Source organism: Phacochoerus africanus, chromosome 11, assembly GCF_016906955.1.
Source record: "Phacochoerus africanus isolate WHEZ1 chromosome 11, ROS_Pafr_v1, whole genome shotgun sequence".
NCBI classification, from domain to species: domain Eukaryota; kingdom Metazoa; phylum Chordata; class Mammalia; order Artiodactyla; family Suidae; genus Phacochoerus; species Phacochoerus africanus.
Genome location: NC_062554.1, coordinates 47,800,796 through 47,815,975, shown reverse-complemented (window position 1 = coordinate 47,815,975; position 15,180 = coordinate 47,800,796). Strand labels below are relative to the sequence as shown.

Here is a 15,180-nt window from a genome sequence, read left to right as displayed (position 1 = left end):
ACGTAACTGGAGCTTGTATTTTATTCTGAGATAGGAACACAGAATATGTAAATTTCGAGATCATCTGTAAAGTCTTCTCTTGCCAAAATGACTAATCACATGGAAACAGATGTGTGTGAATAATCCAACTGACTCACAAAGTAACTTTGCTACCATAAAGGATACTGAACCCATCATAATGACTTTTTATTCATGCCCTCAAAGGACATTTCGGCCAACTTTTCTTACTTGTGTCTTAAGTTTAACAGAGGTATTTGGTGTTTAATGACACAAAACAGAAAAATAGGAGGAGGAGAAGCTCAGGGAACCTAACAACAGGTGAAAGATGCTGCAGAAGTTAAAATTACAGGAAAATCAAGTTAGACACTGATCTTAAAAAACCACAGTCAAGTAAAAAGGAATGTTTTCTTCAAGATGAATGGATACCTCAATCCTACCAGGAAACTAAAGCTCAATGTGATTCTGTATGAAACACTGAATTATCCAGCAAGTCAAATCTTCACCTTTTACTAACTATGCACTGTGCTATTCATTATTCATTGGCATTTGAGGGAGAAATTACTCATATAACTTGTAAGACAATTAAAGAGATGATAAGTATAGTACTAACCCCTTGTTTATATATAACTCTTAATTCATAGTGAATGCATTTTAATATAAATTCCTCTGTGCCTATTTGCCATTTCATCTTACATCAGTATGAACACTATTACAGTTCTTTTTAAAGTGTCTACATACTTCCTGGCACACCAGAGTGGCTCAAAAACCATTCCACCAGGGGTCTTACAAGAAAACTACCAGAGAACATTTACAATAGTGGATGTATGTCGACTTTGGCTGTCCAGCATCTGAATGCACTTCTGATTTGAGGGAAACCCAAAACAGATGAGAAGCAGCAGCCACTTCCCACTACAGAAGCTAAAGGGGAGTAGATATCCTCTTTCTTCACCTCCCAAAAGCTAGAACATAGGAAGGTAACATAAACCTGTCCAACTATAGCTGGAATTTTACTTAAGATGTGATTCAAGGACACAAATAACAGAGATTATTCACAGCAGACAGAGAAGGGTCAAGAATTCAAAGGCACTGTTCCAAAAATTTGAAGGCAATGAAGTCTAGCTGCTTGCTGATGACTGTCCAGCACCCAGTGTAAGAAGCATAATGCTTGAATAGTGGGGTCTACAGAAATCTTGGCTGTGCCTTGCTTCCCACCAATCCTGCCCAAGCCTAATTCTCTAATTTTGTCAATTCTGGGGGCTACATGGTTTTTATTATTACTGTTATTATTATTATTATTACTATTTTACTAAATTCCTATCCTACATAAGTTGGCCAGAGCTGATTTCTGTTGTGTATACTAAGAGCCTGCTTCCAGGGAGTAGATTACTGACAATAGTGCCTCAGGTAATTAAGGGCACTTTGGGATTAGTTTCTGGTCTAGTAGAGGCCAGTGAATATCATATTAGTGTTCATAGAAGGGATTCTCAAGTCCTTGACATGGAGTGGTGAAATAACTAATTTTCACTTGAGTTCACATGAGATGCTCTAGGAGATTGAGAGAGAGCTACCACAAATACAACAATATGAAGGGCATGAAGAATTCAACACTACAAAGTAAGAGATCTGCTATTCTAAGGGCACAAGATAGCTTACATAAAGAGAATATTAAGGTTGGATTCCTATATACTAGACTTCAGGCACGCACTGAAAGAAAAAAAAAAAATCTTTTCTCTCCCTTAAAGCAACTGCAGTAGCTATAAAAACAAATACACAAGATTTGATGCTCTAGGTTGCTGAATACAGGTCAGTTAACTTTGCATCCATGTTGGGAATGTTCTATGGAAGTTGAAGCTATGATTGGTTGGACAGAGACAGAGAGAATAAACTGGATTGGGTGTATAAAGGAGGATTCTGAGGATCTGGGAATATCCTGAATCCCTAAATCCTCACTTAGCCCCACCTCCACCCCCCCACCCCTCACCCTCCCTTGCTAGCTGAGTCCAGGAGATTGTTCTTCTGTTGCTCGAAAAGGTAATGCCTCAGGGGATTACCTTGCAAGTGTAAAGTAATCCTCCATTGTCTCATCCTTCCACATAACCACTCTAGTCCACTACCATCAGAGCATCACATGGTCTGAAGGGTGAATTACAAAAACATCAAAATATTTACAAGACTGGTCAATTACATGGACAAACATAGAAAAAAAAATACAGGAAATACAGAAAACGAGTGTTCACCAAGCAAAGAAAAGTAATTCTACATCCAGCTGATTTTGTGTAGGCTTATTACCAGAGGTTCTGAATTCAAAAACCTAGCCTCAGTGGCTAGCTTCAGTGGTTTGGAACCAATTGAAAGTGGTTCTAAATTTTTGTCTACTGGGCTGATTAGAAATTGGACTCAATGGTGGTCTATGCCCAAAGGAAGCTGAGCTGTCACAAATTCTTTGGGATAACGTGGAAGGAGGAATTAAAAAACTTTAGGACAGAGGAATGATGGAAATGACTGCCACCACATGATCCCTTCACCCATACTCCATCTATCAACACTAGTAGGACCCAGAGACACATCCCTCTCCAAGGCCTTGAAAAATACATTAGTGAGGAGAGCACTCGCATCTTTGGAAAACATTATAGGCCAGGGATGCTGGTAGGAGACACTGAAATCAGGTTGCCCATTTCAATAACGGGAAAGAAGGAAGAGACCAAGCAGTGGCATATTACTACTAGTAAGTAAGAAAGCAGGCATAAGTACATAAATAGGTAGCAACACCAGAGTGGTAATTAGAATGGCTTGATCATATAAAATTTTTTTTTTTTTTGGTCTTTTTAGGGCCGTACCTGCGGCATATGGAGGTTCCCAGGCTGGGGGTCAAATCAGAGCTGTAGCCACTGGCCTACACCACAGCCACAGTAACATCACCACCAGATCCAAGCTACCTCTGAGACCTACATCACAGCTCACAGCAACAATGGATCCTTAACCCACTGAGGGAGGCCAGGGATCAAACCTGTGTCCTCATGGATACTAGTCGGATTCATTTCTGCTGAGCCACAATGAGAACTCCCTATATAAATATTTTGCAGTAGCTAATTGATCACTGTCTATGTAGGATTAAAATAGGTTATCTCATTTCATGGAGAGAGAAATGCGTGTTTTCATTTATTCAAGGAGTCTATTAGGGTAGGTAAGAATCATTTATATATATATATGGGGGGAGTTAAGTAGTTAAAGTGTCAAACTATAGTAGATGCTCTTCTTTGCTGAATTGTTCCTATGGGGGCGGGGGGGAGTCCCAAGACCAGGGGAAGCAAAATGCAACCTCTTGTTGCAGAAGCCACACTGGAACTGATAATTTCCTATCTCTTGGGAGGCAGAGTGTAGGCACATGCCTTAAATATAGCCAATCAATTGGTCAGATGGACAATTTTGACCCTTAGGAAATGAAGCAAAGGTTAGTGAGAGATTATTTTCAACTTGTATGGTGAAATCAAAAGTCCATGCCATGAGTACAAGTGTTCAGTGCTCAGAGTCCAGCACTGCAGTGCCAAGAGAAATATATAAAGCAGACTCTAAGTTGAAACCTTGGCTATCCTCACCTCCCTTAGTTCCTGTCTAAACCAGGTTCTCCAGCACATCTAACAACTCTTTTAGTTTCTCAACATCCTTCCAATAAATTCCTCCCAATTAAAGATGACTTCTATGACACGCTTTCAAGCACACGGACTACTACAGAGGCATAAATGCGCCTTAGGACAATTATGCCATCAGGGACGGAAAACAATTTACTGCCTATATATGTGCTGCTTCTTGCAGCAGACTAGAAGTTAAGTAAACCATAATAACAGAATTATGCTCAAAGCAAGAATATTTATGTCTTCTATTAATAAGTTAGATTGAATCAAATGAAACAATAGCTACCTGACCATTTTTTTTAACAGAAAAAAATTTTCATGTGTTTTAACCTAGTATTTCTGGGTTATGTTAAAAGGCATAATAGTATTTCTCCTTACCTAGCTTCAAGCTAATTTTAAAAGACTAGCTTCAAAAATCTTACTTAATTTGCCTATTACTTTTTAAATATTTAAACCTTAAACTTTTTCTGATAATACCGCAAAATCTTTTCATACAGCACTGGTTGAACCTTACATAATGTCGACACCCCTTAAAGTGTGTAAATAAAAGAGAACTTTGGGAAAAAAATAACATTCGGTAAGAATGAATTCAAATCACAGAAATTCACAACCAGAAGAACAAAAAAAATTGTAACTGGATGCAATGTGACTCACATTCAGTTCTAACCTGCATCTTGTTAGTCTGAAACTCTTTTTGTCAAGTGAAAGTTTATATTATTCATAAAGTCATTAAGAAAATAATATAACTTTTTGGGTAACTGATTCTAGTTTCCAACACCCAGAAACTTGTTTGAAGTTCTTTCTTTCTTTTATATTTACCTATAACATTTCCAGAGTATTAGACTTTACAGAGTATGAAAGGCAGTTTCTCACCAAACAATATATATTAATTCTTCATATTCTTAAAGATGCTAATTTAGGCCTCAGCAGTTCTCTTCATACTCAACCAGCTTAATTCCTTTAATATTTTCTCAGGAGTCTATTTTCTATTTTTTGTTCCATATTCCCTAAAGCTAGTACACATTTGCTAAATCTTCCAAAGTGCAGAACGTAGTATATCCTAGGCACAGATGCAATGGGAGAGAAGAGACCAGTTTGGGGATAGGTGACAATGTGCTCCTGGAGAAGGGGATCGAAACAGAATCTATGATATGGAATATGGAGTGGGAACTACTGGAAGCAGTCAAATACTTACTTACCCAGCCATTCTTAATACATGTGCAAGGCTAGAAGAAATACACTGTGGAAAATGAGATAAAACAGGTTTGCTTTTTGTGTTCCTTCCTTTACTTTTTAACCTATCACCAAAATCCTCTAAGATGGTCCAATAACAACTTACTAAATTTTGCTCTCAAACAATGTATCTTAGGTTGTCTCGATACTTGCTAACGTGTAGAAAGCCAATGAGGGATTTTTACCTGAATGGCACTTCTTCCTGTGGAACATCCACATAGTAACGGATAAAAAATCTCTCAGAATCCTCTCGCTCGCCATCAGTGACAACACTGCCATTAAGTTTGGAAACTGATGGTAATCTATAAATAAAAACAAATAGCGATATTTTAAGATACTTAAAAACATTTAGCTTTAGAATAAAATTATTGCTGAGACCCAGTCTTATGCTCTTGAAAGGGCACATTTGACACAGTCCTGCTCGTGTACAGCGACTGACATGAACATGGTATAAAACATAAGGACCAAAAATATCTAAAACTTTATTTTTGGATGGGACATTGGCCTTTTACAATCATACTTCACCTTTTAAAAAAAGATTCTAGGCAGTGTTGTCCAATTTTTTTTTTTTTTTGTCTTTTCTAGGGCCACACCCCCAGCACATGGAGGGGTTCCCAGGCTAGGGGTCAAATTGGAGCTGTAGCTGCCGGCCTACATCACAGCCACAGCAACACAGGATCCCAGCTTTGTCTGCGACCTACACCACAGCTCATGGCAACACCGGATCCTTAACCCACTGAGCGAGGCCAGGGATTGAACCCGCAACCTCATGGTTCCTAGTCAGATTCATTTCCGCTGTGCCACAACGGGAATTCCCATTGTCTGATTTAAACAGAATGCAACTATACATGTAATTTTAAATTCGCTGGTAGCCATATTTTAAAAAGTAAAAATTAAACAGATGAGACTAATTTTGATAATATATTTAACCCATTATATCTAGGATACAATCATTTCAACATATAATCAATATGGGCAAATAACTAAGATACTTTATGTTTTTTTTTTTTCACATAAAGTGTTGGAGATCCAGTGTGGCTTTTTTTTCATACAGCACTTTTTTTTTTTTTTTGTCTTTTTGCTATTTCTTTGGGCCGCTCCCGCGGCATATGGAGGTTCCCAGGCCAGGGGTCGAATCGGAGCTGTAGCCACCGGCCTACGCCAGAGCCACAGCAACACGGGATCCGAGCCGCATCTGCAACTTACACCACAGCTCACGGCAACGCCGGATCATTAACCCACTGAGCAAGGGCAGGGACCGAACCCGCAACCTCATGGTTCCTAGTCGGATTCGTTAACCACTGCGCCACGACGGGAAGTCCCATACAGCACATTTTAATTCAGACTAGCCATAATTTCAAGCACTCACAAGTCACACATGGCTGATGGTACCATATTGGACTGACAGGTCTACAGAGCAGTCAGTACAATCTGGTCACATAGTTCAGGAATTCATTTATTATATTAACTGAAGAACTATGTAAAGAAAATAAAGTATAAGAATTACCACTGGACTCAGTCTTTTTAGAAGAAAAGCATGCCGAATTGTGTTTCTTCAGTGATACACTAGTGTATATGTTAACAATCGGAAAGCAGTAACCATCTGTCAGGTATTAACTGTCAGAGAGATCAAAACCACTCTTTTCTAGGGATTTTTTTTTCTTTTTTTTAGATCCGCACCTGTGGCATATGGAAGTTCCCAGGCTAGAAGTCTAATCAGAGCTATAGCTGCCAGCCTATGCCACAGCAACACAGGGTCCAAGCCACGTCTACAACCTACACCACAGCTCATGGCAACACCGATCCTTAACCCACTGAGCGAGGCCAGGGATCAAACCTGCATCCACAGAGTTACTAGTCGGATTCGTTTCTGCCGGGCCATGAATCTTTTCTTTGTTTTGCTGCTCCCACCCCGAGCCAGGGATCTCATGTGCCACAGCAACCACCCAAGCCACGGTAGTGACAACACCAGATTCTTAACCTACATCATCACAAGAAAACTCTTTAGGGAATCTTAAAGCCCACTGTTCCTCTGCTATGGAACTACGTAGGGTACATAAGAGGACAAATCAAAGCTGTGACCCTTCCCATCTTAGTCAAACGTTATTGCTGCTAAAGGCACATACAGAAATAAAAACTCATGGGACGCTTCAGTAGTCAGGGAGAGGCAGAGGCTGAGATACAAAAGGCAGGGAAGATGGAGAAAGAGATAACAACATGGGGGTCAACATTTAAGCCAATCTAAACTGAAGATGAAAATACAGATGCCGCTCTCTTAAGTTTTACACTAATGAAACAGCCCAATTTCCAGGTATTTATACTTTAAATGACTACTGTTAGCATAGAAAATAAGGATAACAAAAACAGAACTGATTTCCTATCATACCTACTTTTCCTTCATGATCCAAAGCAGGATGTCAAGCATTGTAAATACGGCAAAGTATAAAAACAGAACAGATTTGTGAGGAAATTTTTCAGTGGTCTCGGCAAATCAACTGCATTTCACATTTTTCTTATTGCATTCCTTTTCTTTTAGAATTTGGAGCTACAGAAGCAGCTCCTTTAAGCAGTCTGTTCTAGAGATGGATAAGCATACGATGCATTCCCCCCACCTCCAAATAGTGCATTATCCCTTTAATGAAACAACAAAGCCCCAGGAAAAGAAGCCAGAATAATAAGGACAACAGACCTGGCTATTACCAACTTTCTTCGCTCCTCGGTGGTATATGGCTGCAGAAGAGGAATTCCTAGCAACCTCACTTCTTCAAGTTTAGGGAATGAGTTTAGTTTGTCAATGTCTTCCCAGGACTGCAAACCTAATTTAGAGAAATATATTGTTTAAATAAATCCAGAAAAGCACACAGATGAGAAAATAAACATAGCCAAAAAATTATTTCAATAGGTTCTGAGACGTTAAAATGATCATAAGCTAGTTAGAGATCCTGGAATTTTTCTTTACCCAAGGAACAAATGGAATAAAACACTAGGAAAACTTCCCTATAGCTTCTCCTATCCCTGTGGTCCCTGTGCCAGGGGTTCTCTTTATCCTCCAATATCCACTTATCTACTGATTCTCCACCTGAATGGCTGGTGAAGGGGGCCACTGGTGGCTGAATAAGCATGATGGATGCCATGATTACATAATTTAAAAAGTGATGGGACGAACTCTTTCATCAAATACAGACTCATAGAAAACAACTATTGATCAGAGTTGATGCAGCCAGACTATATTTTTACCTAACAAATACTAAAATGGGCAAGGTCAGTAGAACGAGAAGCTAAGTATCTTTCATACTGTCCTCGTTCTGGCAACAGGGAAAATAGATTCGAAATTTAAAACAACAAAAGAGAAAGCAAAAAAACGGAACACTTGGGTAGGAAAATCTGTAACAAGTTAAGATTGTTCAATCCTCAAAGGAAACTCCTCTTATGGCATGAACAGATGTATCATCCAAGTCAATACCTGGCACTGGTAGGAAAAATATTCCTGTAATAATGAAGCTGGTCAGTTTTACACACATTAAATCCACTGCAGAGAATGATGTGGTCTCTTCCTATTTCTGTCAACCTTCAGCAAAGGTAAAGGCAGAGGAGCAATTTATGAGGACTCTGGTACATGACTACCCCAAGTCATTACGGTCCCTTTCCCTTCAGAATGGCATTGCCATCTAGAAGGAAGAACAGTTAGCTCGAGGGGTATCAAGTTGTGAAATAAACACCTTCTTATGCAAATCATTGTTTTTTAAAACTTAATTCCCACCCTTATAACCTCTATGGTGAAATAAACTGCTTGGGTTTTCTCAGTTATCAGTTAGAGTTATTTTTACTTGTGTAGTTATTGTAAACAGAGGCTAAAAGACAATGCGCCAAGAGAATGAGAAGAAAAGTCACAGACTGGGAGAATACATTTGCTAAAGGTGAAGTGATAAAGGACTGTTAAACAAAATATACAAAAAACCCTTAAAACTCAACAATAAGAAAATGAACAATCCAATTAAAATATGGGCAGAAAATCTGCACAGATATCTTGGCCAAAGAAGATATATAGATGGCAAGTAAGCATAGAAAATGTGTTCTACATGATAGGGCATCAGGAAAATGCAAATTAAGATGAGATACCACTACACACCAAAAGAATGGCCAAAAGCCAAAACACTCACAGCACCAAATGCTGATAAAGATATGGAGCAACAGGAACTCTCATTCATTGCTGGCACAATGGGAAATGGTACAGCCACACTGGAAGACGGTTTGGCAGCTGCTTACAAAACTACACATACTCTTAGAAGTATGTGTAGTAAGATCTAGCAACCGCACTCTATTATTCATCCAAATGAACTGAAGACTTATGTCCACACAAAAACCCGCACATGGAGGTTTATAGCAGCTTTACTAATTAAGCCAAAACTTGGAAGCAACCAGGAAGTCCTTCAGTTTGTGAGTGGACAAATAAACTGTGGTACATCCAGACAATGAATATTATTTAGTGCTAAAAAAAGAAATGAGCTATCAAGCCGTGAAAACAAAACAAAAAAAAAACAGAAAAAAAATGAAGGAAAAGTCAAATGCATACTACTAAGTGAAAGACGTCAGTCTGAGAAAGCTACACACTGTATGATTCCAACTGTATGACATAAGATAAGTGCTTGTCAGGAATTAGAGGATAGGGAAGTTTGGACAGGCAGGGCCCAGAGGATGGGTAGGGCAAGAAATCACTATGTACAATACTGCAATGGTAGATATGTGTCATCACACATTTGTCTAAACCCGCAGAATGTACAGCACCAAGAGTGAACCCTAATGTAAACTATGGACTTTGGGTGATGATGTGTCAATGCAGGTTCAACTGAAGTGTGCCGCTTTGGTGCGGGAATGTTGACAGTGGGGGAGGGTGTGCGTGTGTAAGGGCAGAAGGCATGCAGGAACTCTGTGTACTTTCTGTTTGATTTTACTCTGAATCTAAAACTGCCCTAAAAAATAAAGTTCATTAATTTGTAAAAATAGGCTTGAATATGTAAAATATTCATTCCTGTGATATATAGAATCAGATGGCAACAACCTGGCAACCATTAATATGTAATTACTAGGAAAGAAAAGTGGGCACTTGAAAGGGATTGCAGGTTGGGGATGCCTTAACCTAAACCTAGGGCAAGATGGTCTAGTCTGTAATTCTTTGCACTCTCTTTATTCTGCCTTTTACTATCCAATTCATCAATTTCATTTCACTCCTTCCATAGCATGCCTTTAGTATATAAAATATTAATAGCTAAAATGATGTTATGCAAAATGAATATATGATAAGTACTGATATTTATCAGAGCATTTATGAAAATGAATGGCTTAAATTTAGCTAATCAATAGGCATCTGCATGTAACTCTTGAAATTCTTCCTGTAAAGAGGAAGAGCTATGATGGAAAGAAACACACTTTCACTGTATTTCATGCATAAGCTCAGATCAATTTGCATGTAGAATGAGAACAAGCCTGTACCTCACCTGACTTGTGGAGGCTGATGGATCGCAGATTAGGAAACAATCTGGCCAATGAATCATTGGGCTCCTCAATAGAATTCAAATGATTGTTGGCCAGGACGAGGGTGTCCAGTGAAGGGAACATAACTCCTAACTTGCGTATTTCAGTCCAGTCTTGGAGGTTATTGTCTGTTATATGTAGTAGCTTGAGAGAATGACAGCGAATAGAAGGACAAGACACTGTTTCATAGTCATTAAGGCACAGGAAGAGCTCTTCCAAACTGCGGAGAAAAAAAGGAAATATTTCATTGTTTAAAGCAGTTAAGTTTCTATTTTGTGCCTATTTTCATTCATTCAATAAATAAGTGACCACCATGTATGAGACTCTGCTAGGTGTTGTAGAGAAAACATATAGATGTTTTCCTATAGCTTAAAATATAGCTGAAAAGAGAAAATCTAAAATACATAAAACAGCAGACAATGATATAACCTAGTACTAAATTAATTTTGTGCCTAAATAACTAAGTGCTAAATGAAGCAGCACTAACTGCTGTACAACAGTACTTCATCTAGAAATGGAATTGAAATTGTAGTTGGAATGATCAGGAAAGGATGCATGGCCTTGAAGAAGGGGTAGACTTGTGTAAAGTGAGAGGAGATAGAAGAACATTCTAGAAACAACACGAACAAGTGTTTAGAAATAGAAACAATAACTATCACTTATTGAACCTCTACCTTGTGTCAGGCCCATGCAGTGCTTTACAGACTGTACTTCTATTTCTGCAATTTTATAGACAATTATGCCCATTTTATAGATAAGGAAACAGCTCAAAGAGATTAACTCGCTTATCAAAGGTCATATGGTTAGTAAGTGGAACTGGGATTTAAAAGCCCATTTTGGAGTTTCCACTGTGGCTCAGTGGTAATGAACCTGACTTGTAACCATAAGGACTCAGGTTCAATCCCTAGCCTCACTCAGAGGGTTAAGGATCTGGCACTGCCATGAACTGTGGTGTAGGTCGCAGACATAGCTCGGGTCCTGTGTTGCTGTGTCTGCGGCACAGGCCAGCAGCTGTAGCTCCAATTTGACCCCAGCTGGGAACCTCCATATGCCATGGGAGCAGCCCTAAAAGGACATAAATAAAAAAATAAATAAACGTTCATGTTATGCCATGCTAGATGTTGCATGCAGTGAAAAAACCAATCTCATTAGAGGGAGAGTGAGAAACTAAGATGGAATAAGTGGGTTGAGACCAGATTCTGAAATTTCCTTATTTAGACATTCAAGGAGACTACAGCTTCATATATTTCTTTAAACTGCTTCCTTTGAATATTTATGTGCAATACACACAGATAGATACAAACAAAACATAACAGAGCATTTCTAAACTGACAAACAAAAGTATAATTTTCTGCTTAAATTACTGAAAAGAATACTAGACCCATTTTCCCATCACGCCAGCTAGGCACTTAATCATCTGAACATTAATATATTTTAGAGATACTATGATTTTTTTTTTTTCCTCCCAAAGAAAAGGGCTAAGGCAAAATTCTGGAATCACGTAATCAGAAGATTAAAATGGAGAAAGAATAGGTTGATCTTGAAATGATAAGTGCTTCTCAGGGATATTTTCTAGCCAAAGGATGACATATCCTATGTCTTGGTGCTACTCAACACTGAACAAGTATTCCACTGAAAATGCTACTAGATTACCCTCACGCCCTCATTTAATTACTTCATTTTTCTAACCTCATTCTCCATTCAATCTGCAGTTCTAGTATTTCTGAGATGGGAGATCGGCAGTAACTCTATGTACTAACACAGATGGCCACATAGCTCCCTCTCCATCATGCTCTCTGGGCTTACTCTGGTAACTCCTGCAGTATCGTGTGGACTGTCTCCCAGGAAGCTTTGCTGTTGTTGAGGACAAGTTTTCGAACCCCAGAGAAGGACCCAGCACATGTTCTTTCTAAAACCGATAAATTCAGAGGGTTGGAACTCAGGTTTAGAAACTCCAACTGGGGAACATTTGACACAATTTTACTGACCTATGGAGGAAAGAAAAAAAAAAAAGAAAGAAAGAAAAGAAAAGCATGTTAGGCAGTATTCAGAGCTTTTACATAGCAATCCTACTCAAGAAAACCTAAGTGAATGGGTCACCAGGCAAAGGGCCATACATTAAGAAGTCCTATTAAGTGATGGGACTTACAGAGGAGCATAAATAATTTGAACAAAACTTTGCAAATAATGTAATTTCCTTCTATGAAATAGTGGAATAACTGAAAATTAACGGTATAAAAGAAAGATTTTTCCATGTTGCCTTTGGCAAGACTTTTGATTCTGCTCTAAATGATATTCTCTTTGTTATCTCTACATGATATTTTGGAGAAAAGATCATTTTGATGACATTTTAGGTTACAAGTTCTAAAGAGCTGAGATTGGGTCACGTACAGTAATTCTCTTCGAATATCTCCTTCCTTCCATCCTCAGTACAATATTAAGGATAATCAAAGGCTTATTGAAGACCACATGGTAACAACTCAGGAAACCAAAACTGATTCAAAACTGATTACATAACTGAAAAAACAGTTCCAGCTTGGTTCAAAGATGAACCAAACTTTGCAATATATTTACTCAAAAACAAAAAGCATCTGTAATTGTATTACAAATGTGATCATCAATTTAATGATTAGCTAGCAACTTGGCAGACAGAAAAGAGCCTTACTGATTACTCATCTTAACTATTTGCTCTGCATGGGACCATTTTCTTTGATATGTCACTAAATTCTCAAAACAACATGCAAGATAACTAATATGTTATTCTAATAATTGTGGAAACTGAGGTTCGGAGATGTTAAATAATTTGAGTCAGGTTTCAGAGTCACAAAACCCAAATTTAGGATTTAAAAATCAGGAGTTCCCTTGTGGTATGGGGGTTAAGGATCTGGCATTGTCACTGGTATGGCTCTGGTTACAGCTTGTGGTATGGGTTTGATCCCTGGCTTGAGAATTTCCACATGCTGTGGGCACAGCCAAAAAAAACAAAAAACAAAAACAAAAAACCCCACAAAGCCATAGTTCTTTCCAATATACCACAGCTAGTAAACTCATAAATATAACCGAAAAAAAAAAGAGCTAGTTTAAACAAGTATGAAATCAATGCTAGAACCCAGTAAATGTATTAAGCATCAAACAGTCAGGCAATGTGGTAACTAAAGGTTATGAGAAAGAGAAGAACAAACTAGTTAGGATTGGTTTTAGAGTCAGAAAACCCAGGTTTCAAACCACGTTCCAACACTTCCTAGCTGTATGGTCTGACAAGTTACTTAACCTTTCTTCCAAATATCAATTTCCTTATTTGTAAACTAGAGAAAACAGTACTCATCTATTTTACAGTGTTACTGGAAGGATTAAATGAGATACATGTGTAAAAGCACTTACAAGTGACTGATACATCTTTTAGAAGCTTATTTTCTTACCTACCCCCCAAGAGAAAGTAAACTCTATGAAAACAGGGATAGATAGTACAGTACGTACCTAGTTCACTACTGAAAAGTGGGCACTTAATGTTGATTAAATTAATGGCACAGAACCACTTAAGAAATGTACTAATATGACTAATGGGATATTACAGCATGAACCAGTATCTCAATCTTGGCTATGTCATATCATATTTATTTAAATAGGCCATATTTAAAATCATTGGTAGAATTTTAAAAAAGCATACTAATTCTCAGGATCCACCATCAACTATTGAATCAGAAGTTTCATACGTGGGATAAGCTTCATGGTTGGGACAAGCTTCCTGGATACTTCTTTCTTTTCAGAGCTCCACAGGTAATGACAAAAAGGTATCTACTGTTAAGGACTATGGGGAGAAAGAAAAGGTAGCCTGCACTTTACATTAGATCTGTGTACTGCGTATTGTATAGTTCAGGAGTTCTAAAATCAGTGAGAAGTAGATTAATTCCAAGGTTTTGGAAAAGTCTGTCAGAGGGAATGGTCTTCATGAGACACACTATTTCATCTATTCTTACACCAACCTTTTGAAGTAGTACCATATTTATTTTCACTTTATAAATGAATAACTAAGCTATCTTTTAGAGAAAATACACTAGACTTCAGTTTAAAATTTAAGGGACTCATACCAGTCTGCGTATATTCTCCTATTTGATCCTTTTGGTGATTAAAGGGTACCAAGCGTTTGTGAAATCTATGGCTAGGATTTGGAGTTTAGTGTGTGGCCACAACACACCTCGACTGTCCATCCAGGGACCAATCCTTTACTACATCCTGCCACCTGGATACTGACGATAGGAAGGACTTTCACACAGAAGATGATGATAGTATGCTTGACCTCTTTTAAGGGCAGGAAAAGATGAAAAGGAATTGTGCTCCAACTGTAGCATGAAGAATGACTGCTAATTATAGTACAACCCCCAATAAATAAACACAAAGCACAAACCCTTTGCTTACCACCACCTCTCTTATTTTTATAGTAAAGAAGAAAACGCCCCCAAAAATGGATTATCAGAGTTTTTAAAGCAATTTCTGAGAGAATTTGCAGGGCTAGCAGACGTGCGATGTGATTTTCTTCATAGTCTGCATCTACACTACTGCTCAGTGAGAATAAAGATTTAAAATAATGACTTGTTAGCCTTAGAAGAGCCTAAAAGAGATAAAATTGGACAATAGTTTAATGATGCAAGCAAGAAAAACAATCTGTTATGAAAAATATTTTCTTTAGAAGGTTAAAATTAAACAAGATTTGGGGCTAACCTGAAATTAACAATAAGCTTCTGGAAAATGTTCTATTCATTACACAGGTAAATTTATTTATGAC

General features: G+C 38.1%; 1 protein-coding gene across 3 annotated transcripts in view; it reads right to left on the bottom strand.

Moving 5' to 3' along the window:
• The window catches only part of TECTA (tectorin alpha), a 162,625-nt gene that overhangs the window by 110,523 nt on the left and 36,922 nt on the right, over positions 1-15,180 (bottom strand). For all 3 annotated transcript variants that reach the window (XM_047753968.1, XM_047753967.1, XM_047753966.1), the window contains 4 exons: positions 12,204-12,385; positions 10,361-10,617; positions 7,555-7,681; positions 5,051-5,167 (listed from right to left, as the gene is read on the bottom strand). In XM_047753968.1, coding sequence (XP_047609924.1) covers positions 5,051-5,167; positions 7,555-7,681; positions 10,361-10,617; positions 12,204-12,385 — 683 coding nt within the window. The remainder of the gene's footprint in view (positions 1-5,050; positions 5,168-7,554; positions 7,682-10,360; positions 10,618-12,203; positions 12,386-15,180) is intronic.